The sequence below is a fragment of the Coturnix japonica genome, chromosome 1 (assembly GCF_054131305.1).
Source record: "Coturnix japonica strain WE chromosome 1, WE-NBRP24, whole genome shotgun sequence".
Classification (NCBI taxonomy): Eukaryota; Metazoa; Chordata; class Aves; order Galliformes; family Phasianidae; genus Coturnix; species Coturnix japonica.
The window spans coordinates 120,717,876-120,745,373 of record NC_140663.1 but is presented as its reverse complement, the minus strand read 5'-3'; the positions used below and the strand labels follow the sequence as shown (position 1 = coordinate 120,745,373).

The 27,498-nt window shown below is 43.6% G+C and overlaps 2 protein-coding genes across 15 annotated transcripts in view; one reads left to right on the top strand and one right to left on the bottom strand.

Annotated features, from left to right (window-relative positions):
• The window catches only part of UBE3A (ubiquitin protein ligase E3A), a 43,366-nt gene extending 31,746 nt beyond the window's left edge, over positions 1-11,620 (bottom strand). For 8 of the 14 annotated variants that reach the window (XM_085551614.1, XM_085551585.1, XM_085551632.1 and 5 more), the window contains exons 1-2: positions 11,117-11,422; positions 3,474-3,541 (exon numbers count right to left, since the gene is read on the bottom strand). The gene's annotated coding sequence lies outside the window, so the exon portion shown is untranslated. Of the gene's footprint in view, positions 1-3,473; positions 3,542-11,116; positions 11,423-11,482 lie in introns of those variants that run through there. The other 6 variants (XM_085551642.1, XM_085551619.1, XM_085551637.1 and 3 more) reach the window with 1 other exon arrangement.
• LOC146762665 (uncharacterized) lies at positions 10,696-26,889 on the top strand. Its single transcript, XM_085536717.1, has 2 exons — positions 10,696-11,614; positions 16,415-26,889. Exon 1 carries the CDS (start codon positions 10,696-10,698, stop codon positions 11,608-11,610), a length of 915 nt encoding a protein of 304 aa, XP_085392843.1. The 3' UTR covers positions 11,611-11,614; positions 16,415-26,889.
• The last annotated feature ends 609 nt before the right edge of the window (positions 26,890-27,498 follow it).

The window sequence follows — 27,498 nt, the reverse complement described above, 5'->3', positions numbered from 1 at the left end:
ATGTTTCATATTTCTACGTTCAGTCTTAACTGTAACTTGCAGAAAAACAGCAGTACTGTTGGAAACATCAATTCCTTTTGTTGCTCGCTTGTTTTTGCCAACACAGAAAGCACAGAAAGATGTAAGATTCCAAAACTTTTATTCATGAAACTATCAGTAGGTCAAATTATCAGCTGCCTATTAAAGGAAAATCAAATATGTTAATACAATCTAATTACATAAAACCCAGTGGAGCAGCCAAAAACAAGCAAACAAAAAACAGCAGTAAGGCACTTGAATGAAGTTTGTTGTTGCTGGTTTTTTTTACTACTTCATAAGTTGAACTCATCCAATCTCAATAATAGCAGATGAATACAAGCCAACATGGTTAGAAGACAAAAATAATGGGGTTCTACCCTGGAAAACATCAATTAAAGCGACTACAACAGTCACAACTGATTAGTAAATACACATACGCTCCCTGTATTACAGCTGAAACAGATACTATTCACAAGCAGTTCCTGGAAAGGTAATCATCTACACAAAGTACTTTAGACACGTTCAAAACTAGAGCCTAATTCTCCAATTACTCAATATTCTTCCACGCTATTCTAGAAGTAGCAGAATAGGGCATGAAAACAAGAGAAAGTGGCTTGTGATAACGTAATGAAAAGAATTAAAAGTTGATCAAGATGACTGATGAGAATACTGCAAGGAACTAAGTATTTTCGTAAGAAAGAATGAACACCCACAAAAAAGATCCTCCAACTGAAAGAAAACACACATATAGAGAAACACGTATGACTGGAAACTAAAGGTTGAAAAACTCAGTGGAAACACAAGCATGCAGGATAGCGAGTAATAAACTATTTGGAGAGAGGGTCTGAATTTGCTATTATCTTCAAATTAAGACCGGTTACTATTCCGAAATCTACACTGTAGTGAAAACATAAATCACCGAGTTTAATAAAGGTAGAATTTGGTGTACCTAGTAAACCTCCAAATACAGATTTATATAAAAGCTTCATTTATAATATCTGCATAGTTGCTATGCCTTGGCTATGATATCCACAAATAACACAGTAACAGCAAGAGCCCCATAGTTTGCTACCATAATCCTTTCTAAAGGCTTCTCATTTTCTTTATTCATTTCTCCTGTTTTCTACAGCTGTCTCCGTTATTCCGGACAGTAGATTTCCATCCCTGCATCCCCCAACATATTTTTTTTTTGGCTGAGGTTTCTGTAAAATCTCATCCTTCAGCATAGGAAGTTCCACACGAATGTGCGCGAGAACTTCTTTACAGTGAGGGTGATGGAGCACTGGAACAGGCTGCCCAGGGAGGTGGTGGAGTCTCCTGCTCTGGAGATATTCAAGACCCGCCTGGACGCCTACCTGTGTGACGTGGTGTAGGGAGCCTGCTTTGGCAGGGGGGTTGGACTCCATGATCTCTAGAGGTCCCTTCCAACCCCTACAATTCTGTGATATACTTTATTCATCTTTGTAAAAGAGGCAAGATCTGCAGTTACCTTTAGCTAGTACATTTTTCACTTGGACTATAGCTATTTTTTCCTTTGCTCCCAGCCTCGCTCCATCTCCAAAAAAACATTTGTTTCTATCTCAGCTGTGTCTGCTACTTCAGGCTCCCTCCAAGATTATGCACCTTTGAATGGAAAGGTCCTCCAACATCAGAAAGTGAAATACAATCACCTATTTAAATTTGTTTTGGTAGCTCTCCATTTACTGGGTAGGTATCAAGTTATCTTCCAAAGAGCTAAGTTTTACAGCTTCGCTTCAGCTTAAATATTTAAACTTTTATTCCACCTATCTTTCTCGCTTATGCTTTGGTTATTTTGCTTTCTTTTTCCACCCACTCATCACATGGAGCCTTTCATGCAAAGCACCTTTTTGTTCACCAAATTCTTCAGTGACACGAGTATGTTTGTTTAAATGTAGGTTATATTAAAACCAAACAATCATGCAGTCCTGTAGCGTAACACTCAGTTTTTCTGACGTTTTGCTGTTCTGATGTTCATTACTTGCATGTTGTGGTGGATTAGAGGGGGATTCTTGTTCATCAGCTTACAAAGCGTGTACCATCACAAAGACTACACAAACACATACAGTAGCAAATAGTTAAACATTCAGAAGAAAGCAGCCAGTAGAGATAACAGCAAAGAAGAAATTACAGCTTAGGTCTGAAAGAGAGCTGTCATACACAAAATGGGTATTGAAACTGGAGAGTGAGAAGCAGGTGGGTGGTCTCACTGATGCTGTGGGTGCAAAGTGAATGCACACTACCTGCCCAGTGCTTGCTGGAGTACAGGACCAATCTAAAGAATTATCATAACTCAGATACTCCTGAGAGAACACAACTTTTCCTATTTTTTATTTGTTAAGACTTAAGAGTTTTTTATAAGCATACACCACAGTTAAAGTCACCATGCATCAAGAACACTGTAGAACTTGAGCCAATACTGAGTGGTGCAGATTTTCTCTAATACCACGCATCTCCACTGGACTATCACAGCATAAGGTTAGAAAATGGGAACTAGAGTAATTGCAAGTTAAAGTTGATTTTGTTATAATGCATACACGCAATTTTAAGCTTGCTGGACACTAAGAGCCCAGACAAAGAGAGACACCACGTGGCTCACGCTGCTGTTAGTAAAGGTTATGTTTCTGAGTTTCCAAACATCCCAGTTTGTAAATTTTCTGAGAGGGGACTTGATCCAGGTTTATAAATACCTGAGGTGTGGGAGTCATAGTGGCGAGGCTGGTCTCTTTTCAGTAGTGCGTGGGGACAGGACTAGGGGTAATGGGATGAAAGTACAGCATAGGAAGTTCTGCACAAATGTGAGCAAGAACTTCTTTACGGTGAGGGTGACGGAGCACTGGAACAGGCTGCCCAGGGAGGTGGTGGAGTCTCCTTCTCTGGAGATATTCAAGACCTGCCTGTATGCCTACCTGTGTGACGTGGTGTAGGGAGCCTGCTTTGGCAGGGGGGTTGGCAGGGGGGTTGGAGATCGGTGATCTCTAGAGGTCCCTTCCAACCCCTACAATTCTGTGATTTTGCTTACACTGATGTTTGATTAACTTTTCTAGTATTTCTGAGTCTATTCTGCATGTTACACTTAAAAAGCGTACAAGTCTGACTATAAATGTGTACAGCAGCATGGAAAAAGCCTTCAGCAACAGCAGCAGGTCTTATCCAGCCAACAGAGAATTAGATGGATTGCAGTAGCATAATGCTGAGTTTGTATAAGAAATTAAAATGGAATTAGTCAATGGTGCATCTTTATTTTCTCCAATATCAAGTCAGCTATCCAAAGAAACTAAACCTAAAAGTAACAGACATTAAAGTTGAAAAAATATGGGAAAAATGAATGCATGTGTTTTCCTGAATTCATTTTCAACTTCTTTGTTTAAATCAGTGAAGTATAATTCTTCTTATTAGACCCAATACATACAATAAAAGTGAAAACATAGACATACCATATCTTTCCAGAGCAGCAGAAACCTGTACGTCCCAATTCTAGAATGGACTTCTACGGCTCCTGTACCTGTAATGCAAAACATTGTATGTCAGTTTTCACACTACGCGGCGTGCAGTCACAAAACTCACTGTTGCTTCAAAGGGATATAAATGAGAACAGCCGTTCGATTAGTCACAAGTTTACAATGAAATGAAACACAGGACTTTCAATACCAGCCACAGCAGAAAATGCTTAGTTATGTCAGGGAAACTGCAATAGCTGAACACGTCCATACACAGTGTTCCCTATTCTTTCCTCTCTAGTGATGCAATACAGTTTTATAATTCCGTTCATCCAGTTTATTATAAATATCCACTTCCTTCTTCTAGAAGATTCTGGCAAGGTTTCTCTCCTGCTCCACCCTACCCCACCCCCCCATCCATTTTTCCCCCCTCTTTAAAAAGTAGTATTTTCTTAATTAAAGACATCAGTATTTATAAGAATAATTTAAATAAATGCTTTCAAAAGTCACCAACAGAAGCACACTTTGGTCCTGGCAGCACAGAACTGTTTTCTGTTTTCGGTAAGCATGTCTATAAGAAGTTCAGTTTTAGAAAAGCCGTAATAAAGAAGGAACTCAGGCCTAAACATACCCCAAATATTTATAACAAGCAACTAACAAGCACAGTACAACCAGTGTGAGGGGTCTAAGTTACACAGAAACAGTCATATAATTAAAGAAAACTAATATTTACTTGGAAATTCATTTATTTGGTTCAAAGTATGTTTTCAGTATCACAAAGATTAATACTGAATTTGTTGGTTCTAAACCTCTATTTAAGAGCAAACAAATGCAGCGGAGCTGATTCAGATTGATTTCCAACTTAGATCAGTGTTCCCATGAAAGAAGCCCTGATCTGGTTACCTTAAGGAGTACACATTCAGTTTTGGATTAATGATATGAAATGAGAGAGCATCTATCCAGTACCCAAGGCCCAGTTCTGCTCTGGGGAGGATACAAAAAGGATGGATAGGAACATCTGTGCCAGTCCAGCTCCACAGCTCTACCAGGTTGTGCTTAACTTGAAGCCACCAAGCAAATTCAGCTATAACTATTCCTATGAACACAAACGGTATTTTCACGTCTCGCACCACAGGACTTCCAGCTTTTATCATAATTACAGAATTGTAGGGGTTGGAAGGGACCTCCAGAGATCATCGAGTCCAACCCCCCTGCCAAAGCAGGTTCCCTACACCACGTCACACAGGTAGGTGTCCAGGCGGGTCTGCAAATGCTCTCAAGCATTCACAACTGTACATGCAGAGCAATGCTATCTATATGTAATTAACTGACTGTCCTCTAAGCCACAAAGCACCAGCTTGCAGGGCGCATAATACAAGAGAACAAGAAAAGTATGGAGCGAAGAAGTATCACAAACACATTTAGCAGAGACCTAACAATTGCTGCCCAGCAAGAGGAGACTAGAAAACAAAGGGTCGCAACAGAACCAAGGCAAAAAACAGAACCAATGACAATAGCAGGACACGGGGAAATGGTTTTAAGTTAAAAGAGGGAAGATTTAGGTTGGATGTTGGGGGAAGTTCTTCACTAGGAGAGTGGTTAGGCCCTGGAACAGGCTGCCCAGGGAGGTTGTGGATGCCCCGTCCTTGGAGGTGTTCAAGACCAGGTTGGACGGGGCCCTGGGCAACCTGATCTAGTAAAGGTGTATGTTTGGTGGCCCTGCCAGGCAGGGGGGTTGGAACTACGTGATCCTTGAGGTCCCTTCCAACCCTGCGATTCTGTGATTCAAGGCCATGTAGTTGAGGATATCACAAATTATAGCAGAAGCACAACGGAGTAGAGGAGATGGTGACAGAGGAGCTGCTGAAGATGATGAAGCTGGTAACAGAAGAGCAGTAGTTCCAACACAAAACTGGAGCACATGGACCTCCAGCTCTCTCTGCTCAGCCACCCACCAGCAGCTACCACGGAGGCAAGCAGAAGCCCTCCAGGATTTCAGCAGTCTGCTGGAAAACATCCACTCATGAGCAGCTACATGAACAACAAAATGGAACGCAAGATCTGCAATGCTTGTCTAACGGTTACGGATGCAACTGCACAGAATCAGATGCACATTTACCACCAGTATAATTATTAGTTAGCATTAAGCCACACCTGCTTAAAATAGATGCAAGTGGACAAAAGTGTGACTAAAAGCACAGCTACTGCTATTGCTTCCACTCCATGTAAAGGATTCTCAATCAAACGTGACCAGAGCCAAAATGCTGCTTTTCTATGCCACATTTTCGATCAGAAGACTTCAGGTTGCCCTGAAGATCAACAGAGATGGAAAGCTATCGAATTAACCAAACTGTGGTGTACAGAAGTGCAGAAAAACAGTTAAGAAATAAGTTGTGAAAAATACTTCACAGCCCTTGTGCCTTGCCTGATCACAGAATCACAGAATGACCCGGGTTGGAAGGGACCTCAAGGATCATGTAGTTCCAACCCCCCTGCCTGGCAGGGCCACCAAACATACACCTTTACTAGATCAGGTTGCCCAGGGCCCCGTCCAACCTGGTCTTGAACACCTCCAAGGACGGGGCATCCACAACCTCCCTGGGCAGCCTGTTCCAGGGCCTAACCACTCTCCTAGTGAAGAACTACCCCCTAACAAGGAGTTGATGAAAGGTACAATGAAGTCACACCTATCAGAAGCCTGGCAGCTCTTTTCTACCTTTAACAAGCAAAACACAAAGACCCCACAGCACACAACTGGCTTTCACAAGAACCCAGAAACACCAGTATCTCAGTGAAGTAATTCCCCTAAGACCACTCACGTCCTCAGAACTCAAAGCATTTACAGCTTGTGTGGACAGTTGTGTATCTCCACCATCTACCGCACACAGCTTTTGCTACAGCGGTTGGAACAGGTACCTAAGTGCTGCTACAGCTGCCAGTGCACACTGGTGTACCTTGGACTTTCTAAACATAGAATAGGGTACTAAACCCTAACACTGATCATCAAGACTTTGGACGTTAGATTTCACTATAAATCAGAAACTAAGTGTTATCTGAATAGAGCTATGCAAATAAAGATGAAAGCATCCCACTGGGAATTCTGAAGTAGTGACAGACAGGATTATCTAGCTTTGTCAAAGTTTCTTATGCCTTTTAAGAAAACAAAAAATATCATACTGCAAAAATCAGAATGTTCTTATGTACTGAAGTCATCAGCTGAAATGCATGACTAAGCCTAAAGCAGAAAGAAAACGAAAACAAGAAACCTCACCCACGAGTATGGTAGCATTTCCTGTTTGACCTGCAGCCCACTTAGGAAGTTCAGCTCCTTTAAGAGCCGGTTCTCCACGCTCCAACACCCCAAGTGTGCCTCACCGAGCTGCAGCTGCTCCAGCCCGGGTCCCATAGAGCATACCAGAGCAGGACAGCACAAGCACTGCCAGGGCCCGGCTGCCTGGACAAGCCTGGCATCTCTCAGCGTTGTGCAGCTTGGCACTGTGTTACAGATCTCAGTGCCTCTCAGGGTGAGGGGGAGGTCTATTTTTCATTCCCATTGCTCACTTCACCAATTTACATGGCATAATGATCATCGAGGACATGTCAAGGAGTCCCAGAAGGGAGTCCAAAGGGAGGAGAAGGAGAGTCATCTCAATGACAGAGGCACAAAGACCCAGCCTTGCCCTTACCGCTCAAACTCAAACTGAAGTCCTGCCACACTGCTCCCAAAACATCAGAAGGAAGAGGAAACCAGGTGGATTCATTGTTGCCACACCAATACACAAGGAGCCCCAAGACCTCACTGCAGCCTTTCAATACCTGAAGGGAACTTACACCCAGGAGGGGAGTAAACACTTCAAAAGGGCTGATAATAGCAGGACTAGGGGAAATGATTTTAAGTTGAAAGAGGGAAGATTTAGGTTGGATGTTAGGGGGAAGTTCTTCACTAGGAGAGTGGTTAGGCCCTGGAACAAGCTGCCCAGGGAGGTTGTGGATGCCCCGTCCTTGGAGGTGTTCAAGACCAGGTTGGACGGGGCCCTGGGCAACCTGATCTAGTAAATGTGTATGTTTGGTGGCCCTGCCAGGCAGGGGGGTTGGAACTACATGATCCTTGAGGTCCCTTCCAACCCGGGTCATTCTGTGATTCTGTAAATATGCACTTGCGATCCCACTGGTTATTGCAAGGTCCACCATGACCAAAACTTCCATCAATCTGAAGCAGATTCAGGAGCTTATGGTTGATCCACTTGAGTTTTTTATTTAGTTACTTAGGCCATGTTAGGTCACACAAGTATATTAAGTATGACTTTTGATGTACTGATGTATAGACCACGAAAAACCAACTAGTAATTGCCACACCAAACAGCCAACTGGTACATCAGCTCAACTGTGTACCAGAACGTCACGACTGGAATTCACCTTCGATCCAGTCTCACTGTTGGCATAATACACAAGGTAAACACAAGGTAAACTCCAATGTACTTGGATGCACAGCTGGATGGATGTGAGCGGTGACACTTTCTGATGAAGTCTTGGAAAGACACGTAACACATGTATCCTTTTTGTGTGCCCCAGTGGCGCAGTGGTAGGAATGCCGCATTGCAAAACCAGAGGCCCGGGTTTGAATCCCCCTGTGGCACAAGTGTTAGAAGTGCTGCTCTGCTACACAGGAGGCTCAAATCCCGGGGGTTGGACTCGATGATCTCTAAGGTCCCTTCCAACCCGCACGAGACTATTACCTATTATTACCTATTACCTAATAAAATAAAGAGTAGTTAATGCTTCCTTTAAGAGATTCATACATAACAAGTCTATGTAGTCTACGTTGGCTAACCAACTAGATACACTGAGCACGTTACTATTCCTATGAGCCAGCAGCCTACAAACTTTCATTCACGGCCCATACGTTGCTGTAGGAGGCCGCCAGGTGTTGGCTGTATATACAGGAAGTCGGTGCAGTAAATGTTAGTTGAGGTCAAAGTATTTGAGATGACAAGAACAAAAGTCACTTCAAGCACGCAATTTGTTCATTGCTGTTGTCTCTGGGAAACAAATATTTAAGCAATAGTTACAGCGCTCTCTTGGGGGAGGGGGATTGGTCAGGCAAAGTAGACGAATACAAGTAAACACAGAATCACAGAATTATCAAGGTTGGAAAAGACCTAGAAGATCATCCAGTCCAACCATTACCAATACTTCCCAGCTAAATCATATTCATCAACACAACATCCAAATGTTTCTTGAACACTCCCATGGTCGGTGACCCCACCACCTCCCTGGGCAGTGCATTCCAATGCCTGACTACCCTTTCTGAGAAGTAATACTTCCTAATGTTCAGCCTGAATCTCCCCTTTCCCCTTTCAAAGGGAAAGAATTCTTTCCCTCTGTCTTTCAATTTCATTTGTAAGAATTTTTACATTCTGGTGGATGAATACACTGGTGGAAGGGGGAGAGGAAAAAGCCATTTCCTGCTTTTAAAATATGAATACTCTTTGGACATTCTCGAGGTAAACTGAAACTGAAAGTAGCAAAGGAAAAACAACAATAACAAAAAGCCACCAACAAAAAAACTTCCCTACACAGCAAAAGTTGTGATGATATTTGGGAAAAAAAAAAAACATAAACACTTAATTTGTTCCATTAAGTGTCGTATCATGTATCAGTCTAATTACTGTTTATACAAGATGTTATACGCTTAAACATGTTCACGCTTCAACATGTTTATGACTATTAAAACTTGACTCAAGGATGTATCCCTTCCCACCCCCTCCATACGTTTAGTTAAACAGAACCCATGAATTCATGTGGAAACTAACAAACACCACATCCACACAGCGCACACTTACAGTGAAAGGCACCTGATTTTATACACTAGAGGCAGACGGCACTTCAGATTTCTATAGCAGGTTGCCTCTTAAAAACTAACTAAATAAATAAAGTGAATCTGTTTTATTTTCCCACGTTAGTTAGAATAGGTACAGTCCGAAGGTGCTCTGACAGGCATTAAATATCCCTGGATATATTTAACACACAGAGTTTTACCTTCCGTCCACAGATCATCACTCACACGCCTTTAAGCAGGAGCAGTAATTAAAGGCGACTTGAATTGTTTGTTACGTGAAAAACAATGACAAATCACACATCGGTTTTGAGGAGGACGTGGATTAAGATCTAGGATTTGAAAATCACTGCTTGAAAAACAACAAAGAAACATAGAAAACACAGAGTGGAATGGGACATTCACAAGAGACGAAAGCATCTGCAAGACTGCACTACAATTAGTTTGATTCAAGTTATTTTTCGTCCCGTAAACCTAAATAGTTGGATGCTTTTTATTCCAGTATTACAGAATCACAGAATGACCCGGGTTGGAAGGGACCTCAAGGATCATGTAGTTTGAATTGACATGAATTGAATTACGTCTGAATTGACAGTGGTATTATTATGGAGACAGTCATAAGCACTGCAGACCGCATCTGTTTCTAAAGGCAAACGTAGGTGAGGAAAGTTACTGAAAGTTATTGCTAACGCACGTTTCATCTTTTCAATTCGGCCCAATCATTAAACACCGAGTTTCACAGTATTCTCAGATAGAAAAAAGTCCCTTTAACTGTTTCCAAGATCAAAGTACACGGAGTACTCAGAGACACGCTATGCAAATAGTGTAACAGCACCCAAAGCAAGGAGTTGGTGAGCCCACTTTCCAAGAGCTTTCTTTCTTACCACGAGGTACCTGTCACCACCGCAGCCCTCTCCCACCCACGGGAGGTGCCTATCAGTACTGTCACACTCACCCTTCAGCTTCACCCCCAGCACACAGATGCTACTTGTATGAATCCTTTAAGGACTCTTCACTTTTAGACCTCTCCCTTTCAAATCACGGAAACAAAGCTGTATTAGATAGACCGAGAATACAATCAGGCAGCTTTTAGTTCCTTGGGCAATCAGAGCTACACTCGGGTACAGTTTCACACTAGAGAACTTTCTGACAGACATGCGGCAGAGGCACAGTGAAACAAATCTGCCGAGCGGGCTCACGCAGAACATCAAGTTAATGCAGCATCCTGCTGAGATAGTGAAGTTTCCATACAGAGGGACCATCTCAGAAGCGATGTGTGAGACAAACTTTGTCCCAAAAGCTCGATTCCAACACAGAAAGTATTTTTAATAACTGTAGAGTGTGTGGGGGGTGGGGAGGAGAGGCAGGAGGAGACTATGGGTTATGGGTTCACATCGCTTAAGGGACACGGTCATTCACGAGTTACTGTACTGCCAAGGAACAAAGCATGGCCCACATCACCTCGGACACCCCATCTACAAACCGACCCGCAGAGTCCCTTTAAAAGAAGGCAGCGCGGCCACTCAACACCCGAGACCCACGTCCTGCAGCCAGCAGCCACAAGTCCCACTCCACCCCAGATCGGAGGAACACGAGAGAGAGGAACGCAGCACGCAGGCCCCACACTCGCTCCACGCCGGAGAACTGAGACAGGGGAGGGCCGAGTTCACCCAAGGTCGCCCCTTCTCCCCGCAGGGCCGGGAGCCCCGAAGCCACGCACCCACCCTCGGGGCTCTTCCCGACGGCACAGCGGCCCGCTCCGCCTCCCGGCCGCCACCCCCCTCCCGGCCCAGCGCCTACCGACCTGCGCGCCGCGGCCTGCTCCTGCTGCTCCTGCTGCTACCGCCGCCCGGGCTCATGCGGGGGCCGCGCCGCGCTCGGGGCCGGGCCGCAGTGGAGGAGGAGGAGGCACCGCCGCACCACCGCTACCGGAGGAGCCGTCGGGGCGGAGAAGAGGGGCCCGCGGCCTGGCGGGAGGGGAAGGGAGAAGCGAACGGCCTGGCGGGGCGGCGCGCAGAGGCGGGGGGGCGGGCCGGGCCCGCGGGGCGCCTCCTCTCGCGGCCTCGCTCGCACTCAGCCCCGCGCCGCCATCTTGGGACAGCGCGGTGTCAGCGCGGCGCAGGCTCGGAGGACTGGACACAGGCTGGGGGAGGAGAGGAGGAGGACTCACCGCGTCCCGGCATGCAGAGCGGCCGGAAGGATGAGGAGGCCGCGCCACGCCGCGCGCCGTGCCGTACCATAGAGTTGGCGGGAGGCTTCCCCCTGCTGGCTGCTTCACTACCGGCGGAAGGGGGCTAGAGCGGTGCGTGCGTGAGGGAGGGGGGCGCCATCTTGGAAGAGGGCAAAAATCAGGGAGGCGGGAGCGAGGCGGGGTCTCCCGCTTGTCGGAGGGCGCGCAATCGGGTTTGCGCATGCGCGGCTCGGCCGTGCTGCCTGTCGGGGAGGTGCGGGCGTGTGGGGTCAGTGTGTGTATATTTGTATATGGACAGCGTGTGGGTACGGCTAGAAGTGGGGGCAGCTGACAGTAGCCAGAGGGAAACGTATAATGGCCTGATATAGGACCATATATCCCCTTTAAACTAAAAAGGGAGAATCACAGAATGGGCTGCGGTGAGGTGCTTCAATTACCCAGTGCTGGATCATGAAGCCCTACGATTGCAGCTAATAGGCATCTTAGCATATAAAGAACACTGCATATATGCTGTTCTCATTTCACAGTATCACAGTATCACACAGTATCACAGTCTTCGTGTGGAAACTCCAATGCAAAGAACCCAATAATGCTCCTTTTTTGTGTGTGTGTGTTGATTTCAGGGAATTATCAGTGGGAAAATGAGATCTCGAAGCCTTGTAAGTGTAGCCCTTTAGATGAGAGGCATCTTTTTGTGAACAGCCTACCTTAGTTAATCCTCTTTTGATGGAAAGAGTACGCTGAAGTGTTAGGAGCCCTTGGGAGCCGAGCCAAGTGCTTCAGCCTGCTGATAGCTGGAGACTTTATGTCTCCCTTTGCAGTTAAAAGATAAGGGGCAGGAAAAAAAATAATCAGTAATATAATGAAATACTGAGTTAAGAGCCCAGTTTTGGTAAGGGAGTGAAAAATCCCTGTGGTGACTGAGTGATTGTGATGGAAATACGAGTTGTTACTGGGATAAGAAAGAGTGGCCTGTTACCCCAGCTGCTCCCTGTCTTTTTTCCCTTGAGGAAATGTGGAGACTGGGATAGCACTCAGTTCCATTTGTGATGTGGTCAGGGAGACTTAAGCTTTTAAGACTATCTATAGGGGAATGGAAGTTGGTTGGATGGATGCAGTGTTACCTTTGCTGGAGGAGGAGAGGAAGCCAAGAGAACATGGTGGAGGCAGCATAGCCAGGCCCTGGCTGGTGAGCAATATGCTCTAGACCTCCCAGGGGAAAAGAAGGCTGCTTCCAGAGTGGACGTTGTTCTTAATCTTTCCTTCTTGCCTTTGTGTATTAAGGTCAGGATCTATCAGGCTTAGAGCAGTTAGTACCGTGCCACCCAAAATCTTAGAATCCGCATAGAATCTTGGCTGCTCAATCTTTTGTTCATGTAGTAAACGTGACCCTCCTTGTGCTGAGACCTGTGGTAAGGATTTAGGTAGAGTGAAGGGAAATAAGGAAACAGGCGCTTCACTTTCCAGAGTCCTTTGGAGACCTGTTTTCACCATATCACACATGCTTTTATATAATATGTTTCTTTGTCTGTTATTTTTAATATCCGAAACCAGCCTTAGACTTTATTGCCTTGTTATGAAGGAATAGCAAGGAGGATATTTAAACTCCACCAGGATACTTCATTCATGAGACATTGAAACATTAGCCTGAAAAACCACAGGAGTTAAATGCAAACAATACAGAGAAAAGTTTGATTCCTTGCCTCAGCTCAATGCTCCCTTTTGTCAGGTGTGCTTCCAGTTACCCTAAATTCCCACTGGAGCCAGAGTAGGTGGTGAATGCTTGGTGAACAAAATAGCAAGCGTGGCTTTTAGTGCTTCATTCTAGGATGTGAGCTGTTGACCTCTGCTTCATTTCAGCCTGAAGAAGGTTTGCCTTTCAGAAATGTAGGCATTTTTGAAAGGCAGTGCATGCTTCTGAGTCCTGAAACATATACTTGTTCTGCCCCTTCCTCACACAGACAGGTCTCTGGGTTAAGCTGTGGTGTAGAAGTTCCTGCTACCTTGACCTCTGTTCCATCTCTGGCTGTTCTTGGCTGCTGCTGTCGGTGTGTTGGTTCCTCTGTGAGTGGAGGAAGGTTTCCTCTGCATTTCACTGCAGGTCCTTGGAAGGAATTGAGTGGAAGGAAAAGCAGCAAATGCTCACCTCTTTGTCCTTGAGTCTTTGAGTTGGCTGTCTTTCTGCTAGCTTTGGGTACACCTTGCTCATTATCCTTACAGGGAGAGATTATGGACACAACTCTTCTCACAAGGTGCAGAGCTTGAACTTCACTGCAGGTCTCCTAAATATTCTCTTCGGTCACCTCCGCAGATGAGCTTGAAACGCTCCTTTGTGCCATTCTATCTTCTTTCCTTTTTTTCCCTGTGCTGTGAAGATGACAGCACTGCAGGTATTCCCGACCCATTTTTTCCTGCCTTTTTGCTCGCTGCTGTGCTCACACGCTTCTCTACATTCATGGCCCAGCCTTGGTTCCTGGGAGGGTGTATGGTTTCAGGAAGAAGTCATGAGTCGTTGCTGTGGTTGTGAAAGATGCTCAGATGCAATACTTCTGTATTTACTCAGAGATTTCATGGGAACATCTTGGTGTCTCCTGCAGCACGCAGCTGAAACCGTCTTACATCACACAGCTCTGCAGGTTTGGGTTAACTCTTGTTTCAGTCATAAGCGAGAGCCCTGATTGACACAGCTGTTTTCCTGACCACATGCCTACATTATTTTTCCTAGATATATATAGAAGCCTCACATGCTGAGCAGAGCAAAATGTCTTTGTGCAATTAATGTGACGTGCTTAATAATGCTTGGAAGGGTTCAGGCATCTGCATTTATCCAACCTGTCACAGCTTAAAAAACAAACCAAAACAATTCTGCCAAGCAATCCCAGCACAAACACATGTTTTCTTTCTAAAACTGGAGCCCACAAGGTGCCCAGTAGGTTATATTGCTTTTGAGATGAGGCACTGTATTTTTCCAAGAGAAACTTATGTCACACCAACAAGTCTCTTTACCCTTGGGTTATACTACTGGGTGACAAATTACATTTATGATCTTTTTTTTTTCCTTTGGCATTTTAATGTCATAATTACTTTCCTATTAAAGCATCTTGAACCTTGAATACAAAATATGGTTCAGTTAATAGCACTGCAGTGGCACTTAGGTGAAATCGAGTCCAACAAGCTATCCGTATTTTTTTCTTTTCCAGTCAATAATAAATGATTTTTAAAAGGTCATTATGACATAATTGAAAAGTTGAAGACTTGGGTAATTAGCCTAGAGTATGCAGCTTTCCACACCTGGTGGTTTTGGTACAGCTGCATTAGTAATACTGTCATCTGGGGAGGCTTTAATGTGGAAAGGAGGGTGTTCCCAAAAGGTGTCTGCTTGAAAACAAAACCTTGTTTAGCATGAGGAAAAGTATTGTCCATAGCTCCAGTTTGGCCTGTCTGGGGTGTCAGGAGACATGGATGTGAAGCCTGGCTCCCCACCTTTCCTTAGCAGCAATACAAGTCTTAACTGCAGCTCTTCTTCAGCAGCTGCAGACAGTGAAAGCACAGAAGCAGGGGGGAGCAGGGAAGAAGGAGAGTTTAAGCAGCCTCTCACGCTTTGTTCTGCTGTGAATTGCCTGTTTACGCTATGAAGGGAAAATTTAATTCCTTTGTTTTGGATTTTGATCCCTGAGTCACTTCCAGGCAGTGTCAGACACTGACCGTTTTCAGAACCTAGCTGGGGAGAAGAGGATGAAATGATCATTTTAAGTGGGGGTAAGTTGCTTTTAAACCTGGAGGCTAAAAGAACTACAGCTAGCACGTCTCACACAACACCTAGCCCAAGTGCCAGTCTCACCATGGAAGTACAAAACTGGTGGATACCGGAGCATGAAGCGCTCGGTGTCCTGCTAGAGCATGTCCTGTGTCTGACCCACACGCTTGCATTGCTGTTTTGTGGAAACTACAATATCATCCCCATCTCAGCCCCACGTGATGCTGGCATGTGGCCATGTCACACCTCCTGACCCTGGGGCTGAAATGCACCCCAGTGCGCATTGAGCAGAAGAGATCATCCAGGCCATTGTACACCCAGCAAATGCATTTAGCAGGTGTTTTGTCCAGAAAAGCACTGAACAACGTCTATACATTTCAATCTACTGCTGTCCAAACCTAGACTTAAGGCAATGGGTCTTTGCATTCGTAATTCTGCTTTCACAGTTTTGCTTATGTAATTTTACACTTGGTAGTATGAGAAAGTAATACTTAATGTTTGACGTGCTGGAGGAATGAATCACAGAATTGTAGGGGTTGGAAGGGACCTCTAGAGATCATCGAGTCCAACCCCCCTGCCAAAGCAGGCTCCCTACACCACGTCACACAGGTAGGCGTCCAGGCGGGTCTTGAATGTCTCCAGAGAAGGCGACTCCGCCACCTCCCTGGGAAGCCTGTTCCAGTGCTCCATACTGCAGGTATTTTCACAGAGAAGTTAAAAATCCTTCATGCCAGAGGAAAATCCTGTTGAAATAGTTGGGAATTTAGCTCAAGTAAGTGCTGAAAGGCCTGGATTTGGGGTGGAAATATACTTTGGAATTGTACCAATGTGCCTCAGTGTTCCTTGTTCCCATTGCTTTTCTCTTCCAGATGTGATGACTGGATGCAGAGCTCAGTTGAACTAAAAATAAGCATATTTTAAAACAAAGTGTTCATTTTCCTATTTCAGAAAGCCTGTTCACACACAAAACAGCATATTGCTTTTCGTGCTGATTTTCTAGGCTGGTCTTTAATGTGTGTCAACTGTGAAATCTTGATTTTACTTTACTTATATGGAGAAGGCCAAAGCTGTGATCAAATGATTTGGTTTGCACAGAGGGGATGAGCTTCGGTGAACTAGTTTCCTTACTAACCTGCAGCAATAATTTATTGCAGGTACTTAAAAAACGGCCACCGTACAGTTTAGAGACATTGAAGAAGAACTGTCGTGGTTGTCATGCATGTAAGAATCGGATTCAAACAATTGCAATCAACATTAACTGTGATTTCTTTTCAGTTTTTCCCTTCTAAGCCTCTAAGTTACCTGACAGCCTTGCAATTATGGGAAAAAAATGTTAAAAAATAAAATAAAAATCACAGGGCACGCATGGTAGTGTGCTGTAGAATTATTTAGTAGTCCTTGAAGGTTGCCGTGACATTGCTTTTGCTAAAGGAAGCAGCACGTAAGAGCTTTTTGACCAGTAACATCTGATTTGAGAACTGGTTTCCTCACCATTCTAAGGAGAATACTGAAAATAAATGGCATTGTATGCTTCCAAATTAATCAAATTTATGCAATTACAGAAATAAAGGCATTGTAAATCTGGATGAATGCTCACAAGGTGTAACTTCTTCGTGTATGACTACTATATGATGTAGATTCTGCAGCAGTGGCCAGCACTGCGTAACCTACTGCTTTTCAGTCTCTTGTTCTTACTGTATGAGCCAGACTTGATGCTTGTTTGTTATTCATAGAATTATAGAATGGCTTAGCTTGGAAGCAACCTTAAAGATCATCTAGTTCCAACCTCCCTGCCCTAGCCAGGGTTTTGGTTTTTCTGCCAGGACTCTAGGCTCCTCAGTTATAAGCATGTGGGATCCTCAGCTAAGACATGTGTAATATGGTATGTACTTGTAATCATTTTTAAGCTGCAATCGAAGCTGTAGCCTAACTTCTAACACTGTAATGCTGGAAATACTACCTTCATGCAGAGTATCGGAAGTGCACCATACACTTAATTAGTAATTAAGACATAACTATTTGAAACACTAGATATTGGGCCTAGATTATTATTATTTTTTTTTTTTAGAAAGAAAATAATCACTTTAGTGATGCCAAATCTGTAAAATCATGAACTGAATGCAGCTGAGATCCAAATTTATTTGAACACTCAGGGCTGAATATGATCTCTGGAGATTAACGCCTTGGTTCTTTTGTACCATATGCAAATATTTGGGTAAGGAGTAATAAGGGAACAATGGCACTGTCTTTCATATTGAACTTTCATCAGCAAAAGAAATGCTGTGCTAGTACAGATGCGGTAGGCACGCAGTGTTTGCATGCCACGAGTTTATGGGGTGGTAGTATGGAAGAGGCCAACTCACACGGTGACACCTCTCGACCATTCCTTTGTGTTTGCATCTTTGTTTCTACTCTCTCAAGAGTAAAAGGCCAACATCTGAAGAGGTTGTTTTGGGGTAAAACCTACCTGTACTGGGTTATGGTACAAGGTGAGGTTGGATAGGGCCCTGGGCAACCTGATCTAGTAAATGTGTATGTTTGGTGGCCCTGCCAGGGAGGGGGGTTCAAACTTCATGATCCTTGAGGTCCCTTCCAATCTGGGTGGATTGTGATTCTGTGATACAGCTATGAAAAAGGCAATTATTATTACCCCGATGAGGAATTGGTAATAAAACAGCAGTGGCTTAATTTGAATTGCACAAAAAAAAAAATAAAAAAAAAAAAGTTGGGGTTGGTATTACTCCGCTCATTGTCGACATAATCATTTCTATAGAGGCATCGTAAAATGGAATGGGTATTCATAAGGAATTGCTTTCTGATGAGACCCTTATGTGATACAGATTCTACTGCAGGGAGCATCACTGTGTGGTGTGATGCTTTTTTATATTTCTTTGTAATCTTTTTTTGTTCTTTACCTTCTGAGGAAGACTTGATGCTTGGAAAGGTGTGTGATATTGTTAGCTCTGTGGCTGTGAAAACATTCTCAGCCAAAGCAGAACAGATAAAAGGGAAAGCATCAGGAAGGAATGTCTTTACTCCACAGGTGTTGACAGAAGTTGATTATTGAAATAGAGTTTCTCCCTGGAAATGTGTGGCAGGTTTTGATAGCTGGAAAGAGTGATGATTACTGTAGGGTTGTCTGTGGGAAAAATACATTTTATCTGTAACTAAAGCAATTGGAAATGTAACATATGCATTGCTATGCAGTTCTAATTTCTACCCACTTGAGTAAGTAACCTGAGAGACTTTGAACCTCCTGTTGCTCACTGAGAAGGTCACTGGGAAGCTTTTGCAGACGCAGACCTTTGTACAGTTCTTTGCAAGGACTGTAATGTGAGGAATCCCTACTGTAGACCTAAACTCTCTTTCAACTTCCTTGTGACTTGAGTTCTGATATCTGATTTTTCATATATGAATTCAAGAATGAAGTAAAAGAGATCAGATAACTTCAATAGAGTTTCCTTACGATCTTCTTGTAATGTTGTGTTTTGTGCCCACTCAATATGAAAGATGCCAAGCCCAGTCAGAATTTCAGTTTCCATTTATATTGCCAGAATATGGTTAAAATGAATATGCTGATTAGTTTTATTACGTTATTTATTGCACCTACATACCATCTCTGTATACATCTACATTTAGCAGTTACAAACTGAACAACAAAGTTAACTAGCACGGTGCAGCCACATAATGCCCTTGACTCTCTGAGTGCTAGGTTAAGCACACGGTAACCACACTTAGGGGGCTGTAGTAAAGCTCTCAGCTTGAGAGGCTTCTAACTCCTCAGCCAAATGGACAGGCAGGAGCATCCCCGGCTGTTGCTGCTAGCCATTAGATCCTGAAACAATGTGGGATTCAAGCAGGAGAGATGATGTTTCAGGGGAAAATTCTTCAGGGAATGTAAACCAGCCCCTCCTGCTTTCTGAACTGTGGGTGGCTGGGTCATCCTTGCTGCAGAGCTGTACATGCAGCAGGGACTGCTACTCTGAGGCATTCAGCTTTGACCTGGTACATCTCCTGTTGGTGTCAAGCAGAACAGAAGTGAATCTGAGCTAACCTCTTATGACAGCTGCTTAAGTAAATGATGCAAGTAGCATCTCATACGTGAGACTTGCAGGACACTGGGGCCATCAGGGCTGATGTCTGAGCCATGGTGAAGGGATTGCAAGGAAGTAGATGCTTTCTCAGCTCCCCTGGTTTCTGTTCTCAAAGGTTTAAAATAAGTTTTGACCAGATAAAGCAAGTGGCTTTCCCCAGCTCCACCATGTAAGTCTGCAGGGCCCAAATTGAATGGCCTTTAATGTTAATCTTTAAATCTTTCAATGTCGTGATTAAACATGACAGGGATTATGCCTCTGCCCAATGGCTGCTCACCTAGGTGTGCTGCTGGTAAGATGGGAAGCACAAAGCTAAATGCTCTTAAGCGTTCAAGCACGCTGCTGTTTCAAATTATAACGAGCCCTGTCATGTCCTCTGCTGATGGGGCATTTCATTTTTGCTGGAGGTAGAGTGAAACAAACAGCTGTTAAAATGAACATCTTCCAAAGCAGGAAAAAAAAAAAGAAAGAAAAAAGAAAGAAAAATGAAAAGATGGTGGACAAAGGCTAGAATAGAAATTTAAGGTTTTCATCCTACATATTTTTTAAATAAGAAAAAAAGGTGTTTTAGATGTATTTATGAGGTGTAATTCTAATGGAAAAAAAAGTCTTACAAAGGGATGATTTCCTCAGGTATCCAGGCGAGAGACTAAATTATGCATACAGAGCACATCAAATTGAGTTTGACACAAAACCCTTTAACTAATAAATACCTTCTCCTGCTTGCCAAGTTGCTTAAAAAACTTCCAGAAGATATAGAAAAGAAGGTGCGTATGTGAGCTGAGGAGTCTGCTTTTATCAGTATCAGATTTCTGCCTCAGTGCACTGTCTGGGACAGAGAGGGCCCGTGTATGGCTTTTTCTCTTCAGTGTTTTGTGCAGGTCTTAAGGCTAACAAACAATTTTTGCAGGATTTAAACCCTTTTCTGAAGTCAGCATCTTTGTTTCGTTGTAGAGCTTTTCCTGTGAAACTAATTACTATGGCAACTGAGTGCTTCACGTTGTCTTTTCATAACATCTCAAAGATAGGAATGAGTAGCATCACTGCTTTTCAGCGATAAACAACAGAGGGTTTCAGGTAAAAAATGAAGTAATTTTACTTATGCTTTGAGGGAAGATCCAACTTCAACAATATTGGATTGTCCATTTGATGAGTCTGGGAATTCTGACTGTGTCGGAAGTGGGATTTTTATTTCAATAAGAGTTGTATGCTGCTACGTGCTGTGGCAAATGGCACCCAGATTGGGAGTTTCTCAACAGCAGGAAAATGCTTGGACTAACCACACTGCCCATACCTGAGGATGCTGTCAGCCAGGACAGCTGGAGCTCTCCTCAGACTGGAGCTGGCTCTGCAGCGTGGGATGTGACAGAGAGCAGCTGGCCCATCTGGGGTGCAGGAGGTTTTGACATTTTGCTGGACATTTTTCAGGGGCATTTCTTGATAGAACAGAAAGCAGGGAAAGTTGTGGTGCCTGTAAGCTCCCGAACACAGAAATGTTTGCTTTATCTTTTTGCTTTTTCTTTGCATGCTGCTTTGTCACCCCCTGCCCTTGCCTTTCTCTGCATTCCCACTTCTCCACAGGCTTCTCTGCTTCTTGTACAGTGCTTTATTTATGCAGCACTGTTCCTCCTGCTGCAGTGCTGCGTACCAGTCCCTGCTTTGCTCTTTTATACTCTCACTACTCAGCTGGTCCCAATTTTCCCTTTTTGCTCGCCCTCCATGCTTTTCTTCTTGTGGTCTCTCCAGCGTCCTCACCTTTACATCCTCCATCCTCCATTTTGTTCCTACTAATCATAGAATCACACCCAGTGTTTGGGTTGGAAGGGACCTCACAGCTGACCCAACCCCCACCACAGCTTCTCTGGGCAGCTGTACCAGCGCTTCACTACCCTTTGAGTAAAGAATTTCCTCTTGATATCTAATCTATATCTTCCCTCTTTTAGTTTGGAACAGTTCTTTCTTGCCCTATCACTTTCAGACCGTGTAAAAAGTCAGTTTCCTTCTTGAATATAAGCACCTTTTAAGTACTGGAAGGCCACAATGAGATCTCCCTGGAGTTTTCTCCACACTGAACAAGTGCAGCTGCCTTAACCTTTCTTCATAGGAGAGATGCTCCAGCCTTGTGGCTACTTCTGGACCCCTCAGAGACACCAACATGCACCTGCTGGCCTCCACCAGGCAAAGCAGAATCAACAAAATTATTTGAAGCAATGTGTGTGAGCAAAGGTGGTCACAGCAAGTGGTTTTGAGGTTGCCCAGGGAGGCCTGAAGAAATGGCGAACTGGTGCAGAATCTGAATATAGTGCACCCAGCCATAAAGGGTGTGATGTTAAGAGGAAAGGCACCATCTATATGGCAAGGAAACTGTAATCTGTACTTACTGCCACACTTCTCTGTACCTTATGTTTGGAAACTTCATCTGTGTGAGTAGTACAGCTGTGTTAAACTTACAGAAACAAAGACCTTGCCCAAAGGTTTTCTCCTTCCCAGCAAATGAACTGACAACATAAAACACATGGGGCAGTCTGAGTCTAAACAGTGGTCAAACAAAAACATTAAGAAAAAGAAAAAAGAGAGCTTTAAGAGCTTTTAATATGTGATTTAGCTGTGTACAGAAAGCTGATGCAGTTCCTGTCAGTAGGGTATTGCTTAACACATCGGGGCAGATTTCCTGCTGCTGGCATCTTCTGGCCTTCTCTGCAGCCAAACATACAACATGGGGGAGCTGGTGGCCCCATTCCACACTGCTCTCAGTCACCTTGTCATTTCCTTTCTCCTGTTTGCTGATGGTCACCAGCTAGATCTCAGCTGTGGGACTGGCCTGTCCTACCAGATGAGTTGGTGCATTTGAGTCCATGTTTCCTCAGACCCACCGGAAAGGGAATGTAAACCTCCTTACACTCAGTTTCCTAGGCAAAATAATCAGGAATAAGGGTATCTGTGAGCCTTTTAAAAACTATTATTATTATTATTATTATTATTATTATTATTATTATTATTATTATTAATGAATAAGAAAGCCCTTATGAAGAATATATAAGGACATATATCTGTGGGCACGTGTGCAAATTCTAATTCAGAAGTGGAAGTGATGGCTGCTAACAATGTCAAAATACAAACTTATTCTTCACTCCTGTCAGGCTTTTTCTTGAGCCTAAAATGCTGTCACAGAATCTGTTGGTTGTTGACTTTCAAACATGCAATGAAGTTATGGTCTCATGGAAATTGCTGTGAATTTTAATGGATATGAGCTACAAAGGCAGCAAGTAAAAAGGAAAAGATTTAGCTTTTCTGTTGCCTATTTGAAATATGGTATTTTATTATTACGCTTGTCAGTGTTGCTGCTGGTCTAAAATGCTGAATTTCAATGTTTCTGAAGATTATCCTGGAAAAAAAGAATTCTGCCTTTGCGTGGACAACTCACATTCTGCTCTAATTGGTACAATTTTCCCTCTCATATTTTCCTGCTGGTTATCAAAAGTACTTTTTAGTTTATCTAAATCACAGGCGTGCATCATAGCTTACCTGATCTGTTTTTCTGTTTCAAAAAGGGAAAGTAATTAGGCTTGGTGAAACAAATTCCCTTTCCCTTTCTTTGGATGAGAGGGTTGCACTGAAGACTTAGTCTTGAAGTTACACTGTTCCCTCATTAGAGAGTGGCATTTATTTACACATTTTGAGCACGGGCTATAAGAGGCTGAAGGAGCTGGGAATGTTCAGCCTGGAGGAGGCTCAGGAGAGACCTTATAGCTCTCTATAACTTCCTGAAGGGAGGTGGTAGTGAGCTGGGGGTCGGCCTCTTCTCTTGTGTCGTTAGTGATAGGACTAGAGGGAATAGTTTCAAGCTGCATCAGGGGAGATTCAGGCTGGACATTAGGAGATATTACTTCTCAGGAAGGGTGGTCAGGCATTGGAATGGACTGTCCAGGAAGGTGGTGGAGTCACTGACCCTGGGGCTGTTCAAGGAACGATTGGATGTTGTGTTGAGGGTCATGGTTTAATGGGAACTATTGGTAATAGGTGAATGGTTGGACTGGATGATCTTTTAGGTCTTTTCCAATCTTGGTTTGGAAAAGACTCAGTTTTTGACTCAGTTTTTAATTTTATCATGCATCCCACCAGAATCAGCAGAGGCTGGAGCTACAAGTGATTACATAGATGAGCTTTTCCTCTCTCTTCCCATGACTTTTATCTTCCATTCAAGAAGTTGCATAGGCTGTAAGCTGCACAGAGTCTTTTGAAGTTACAGCTTCTTTCTTTCAAATCTCTGTTCCTGTCTCTGATCAGTTTGAGAAGTTGCAAGTGTGCTAAGAACTGGAGTGTGTGATCTGTGTGGGAGTGTTTCAGTAAGTTAACACTTCTTGTATGGTGCAGAAATCCATACCTATCAGTACCTTGTGCTTGGCTGTTTCCCCCTGCTGGTCTGCTCTGCTTCCCTGTCCCCCTGGCAGAGGGACATCTTTTATGCAGAAATGGGAAAGACCTTGGAGAGAGCATATAGCCTTTAAAGCAGTGGCCTGTCCTTTATAGAAGAAAGACTGAAAGACCTTGTATCAGATAATGAGTTACAGGTCAGTAAGGGTAAGGAAAACTGCTTGAAAATGTACATCTCATATACAGCGGAATTCCAAGTTACCAAGCAAAAAGAGACACAAAACACATAGGCAGAAAGATCAAGTTAATCTCTTCACCTGGAGCTATGGAAAGCAGTACTGTAAAGAAATGAATTGTATAAAAGCTTGTTTTATGCTTAGCTTTTCATGCTGGGTGACCATGTGATGAACTCTGCTTGCTGGAGGTGATGCTGCATGAAGGATGGAGTGTGAGAAGCAAAGTTAAAACAGCACAAAAATAAGAACTGGAGGTCAGAACTGACCCTGGGAAGGGAAAAACGACTGGAAAGGAACTGCCATTCTTAAACATAAAGAAGTATCGGTTCTTTAAATTCAAGTCAGAGCAGAACTGGAAAGAGAAAGAGTTTCTCTAAAAGATACTGAAATGTGGAAGAAGATGGAACATTTCTGAAAAACTGAAAACTTGTGTATGATTAATACAGTCTCTTTTTGACCACAGACCTTTGTTCCTAAGTTAGAATCTTGTCCCACCTTGAATCCCTAAGCAACCGGCAGATAGAGGGGGATTCCTGCTTGGCGTCATTCCTTATGTCTCTAAGGGTAGCAAAGCATTCCTTCGAGATGCTTTTTCATGTAATCCCCAAGAGTAAGACTGTAAGCCTGAAAATTTTAACATAGAGATTGATGAAAGAAATGGAGTTTGTAGCATCTGCTGGAACTGATATTTTCCCATTTCATGTCTTAAACAAACAACAAAAAACTAAAACAAGCAAACAGAAGAACAGCAACAAGAAAAGATTCAGCTTTAGTTAATCCAATCAGAAAAAAAGACTACATCTTTTCTTCTAATGTGTTTCAATTACAGCAGACAACACTGGGAAACCACCAGTGAAAGCAGTGCAATGGGTGTGGATTACAGGTGTGAAGGTGGGGAAGCATGGAGCTGGCTTTCTTTGGTGCCATTTGTTACACTGAACACTGTTATCTGTGCTCTTCTCTGAAGTGAGCAGGTCCGGTTTTATTATTCATCCAGAAGCTTTTCATACCCCTAATTATTTTCAGTGACGTTTCTGAACTCATTTCACATGTGTTACCCTTTTCAGGGTGCCCAGAACTGTATCCAATGCACTAAGTTGGGATAACAGAAAGTATTTTGAGTATCATTACTCTGTTCCGTTCTTCCTTCCTTACTATTCCTGTTTTTAACACTGCAAGACATCTTCACCAAAATGCCTTCAGTGACACCCAGGTGTTTTTGGACTCTTCACAGTTACGTTTAGAAGCCAGGAGACCTAATTCATGTTCTTCCTCTCAGAATGCACATTTTAGGCTTGAACAGCATCTTGTTTTGTTAGTACCTTGTCCAAGCTCCCCTCCCAGTTTACCCAAACGTTTTGCCTTCTGCCATTTCTGCTCTCCTATTTCTTCATTTGTTTCCAGACTCTCTCAGCCAAAATCTTTTGTCACTTGACTCTTTGAATCTGATTTGTATTTGCGTTTGTATTCCAGCTCTGGGAGTGGAAAGGAATAAACTGAACTTTTAACATTATTGTTCTCCATCTTTTAAACACTTTAAATCCAGGTCAGATCAAGGCATTACTGTATCTGAAAGTCTGTGGCTTGACTAGTCTGTACTTATGGCATACATACTTCATCAACTAGGATCACCACAGTTCACTCAGAAGTAGACACCAATCAGCTCATCATACAGGCTGCAAAAGGCCACAGTGCAGCATTATATATATATATAAATATTTTAAAAATATATATTACATATGATGAATTTTTAAAACATTTGAAAAAAACAAAAACAAAAACAGAAAGCCCAGTTTCTTCTCTATAAGCTTCCAGTTTCTGACTTCAGGATTCTGTTTCCAGGGCAACAGCCGATAACACAACAAACGCTGAAGAACGTACATGAGAGAATTCCCTGTTCTATTTTAGGTGGGAGCTATGTCCCTCGGTTATTGCTAAGGATATAAGGAGTGTTTTGTGCTGCGATGTATTTATAGCACACGAACTTCGAGTCTCGCAGCCTGTTCGTTACCTCGTGTTTGCCAAGAGATGGAGCTGTAGAGTCAGACACCTACAGAGCCTGACAGCGGTAAATCAGGGGCGATGTAACACCACCCGTTGCTTCAAGAGCCTGCAGGCTCTGCACTGATGCATGCTACTCCTCCCCCAGTGATCTGGGCACATGGCCAACCCTTTCCAATTTATTCCAATTTCTTTCATTAAGCTGTGGTTCAGAAGAGCCAAGGAACCAGTTATATTCATCTTGGTGGATCCTGACCTCTAGTCAGATCATGCTGTAGGAAATGCTCGGCAGCCCCACAGCTGAGTAGTGACAGGATTAAAACAGCTGTCCTCCGGCACTTCCATGGCAAAATCCATCCCTGCTCACAGCCCTGTCAAAATGCCAGCTGTGCTGCGCAGCTCTTGCTCAAATGGAAATACTCAGGGCCCACATTCACAGGTCAGCCAATGCTCAGACCTCTTATCAGCTACTGTGTCCCCCTGGACAGTTTCAGCACACCCCCAGTAACAGGCAGAGCACAGCAAAGAGATTCTCTAGCTCCTGCAGTCTTGAGTTTGTCAACCCATGGAGTGCTCTGCCCCATATGTGGTTATAGACTTAGCTCTGGAAGCCAAAAACCTGCATCAGTACAGAGGAAAGCCAAGTATTTTTGGAGCAGACCGTGGATTCATCCCCAGGTGAATGCAGTGGTCCATACAGCTACAGCCAAGCTCACATCCACATCAGCTTCATCCTCCCCACCTCAGTATCCCAGTAGGTGGAAGGAGTCAAGGGGAAGAGTAAATGGAAGTGACTCTGCCCATGCTTTTGGCTTGCACTGCTAACCTATGGTCCATGCAAGACAGTTCCCAGCCTTTTTTCCACCACAGATTTCACTCTTTCTGTTAGGTGGTGTATCAATAAAAGAGAGATTCAAAACTGAATTGTTTGGAAGAAAGGTCACTTGTCTATTCTCTAATCAGGAATGAGAAATTCCTTTTTTTTTTTTTTTTTTTCCCCTCATATTTTTTCATGGGAAAGAGCTGATCTGGATTATAAGCCCAATTCTTGCAGAAGTATCTTGGCTGGGAATACTGGCCAGAGTCAGGATTTCAAATACTTCTGGGGATAAGGATCAGGAAATGTGTCTTGAGTTGGTATTTCCTTTTGGATGTCCAAGGCAACTCACTGCCTCCTCATTTCTGAAATTCCTGTTCTTCTTCCAAACCTTGGGCTATGGCTGGCCCTGGCTGATGGATAGCCTGAAAATTTGGCATGGCAAACCAGAGCTCTCTTTGGACTTTTAGACTTCACAGAGATTGACAAAATATTTTTAATATGACTCCCCAATAAGAAGCAGTCACGATACCTGTTTGTCCATCAGTCTGACATTTGGTGATTGGATAGAAAAGGAAAACCCTTTAGACTTCAAAGTCTTCTGACATGTACACTGGCAGGTCCTTGTGCTCCAGCAGAGAAGTGACTCAGTTTTCATAGCCACATCCCTGAAACCACTGAGTCGCTGTGGAGCCTCCACTCTGCTGGATTTGCCA

Bases quoted from the DNA above. Each gene is read 5' to 3' on its own strand.
- LOC146762665 (XM_085536717.1), top strand. From the start codon at position 10,696: ATGGGTTCACATCGCTTAAGGGACACGGTCATTCACGAGTTACTGTAC.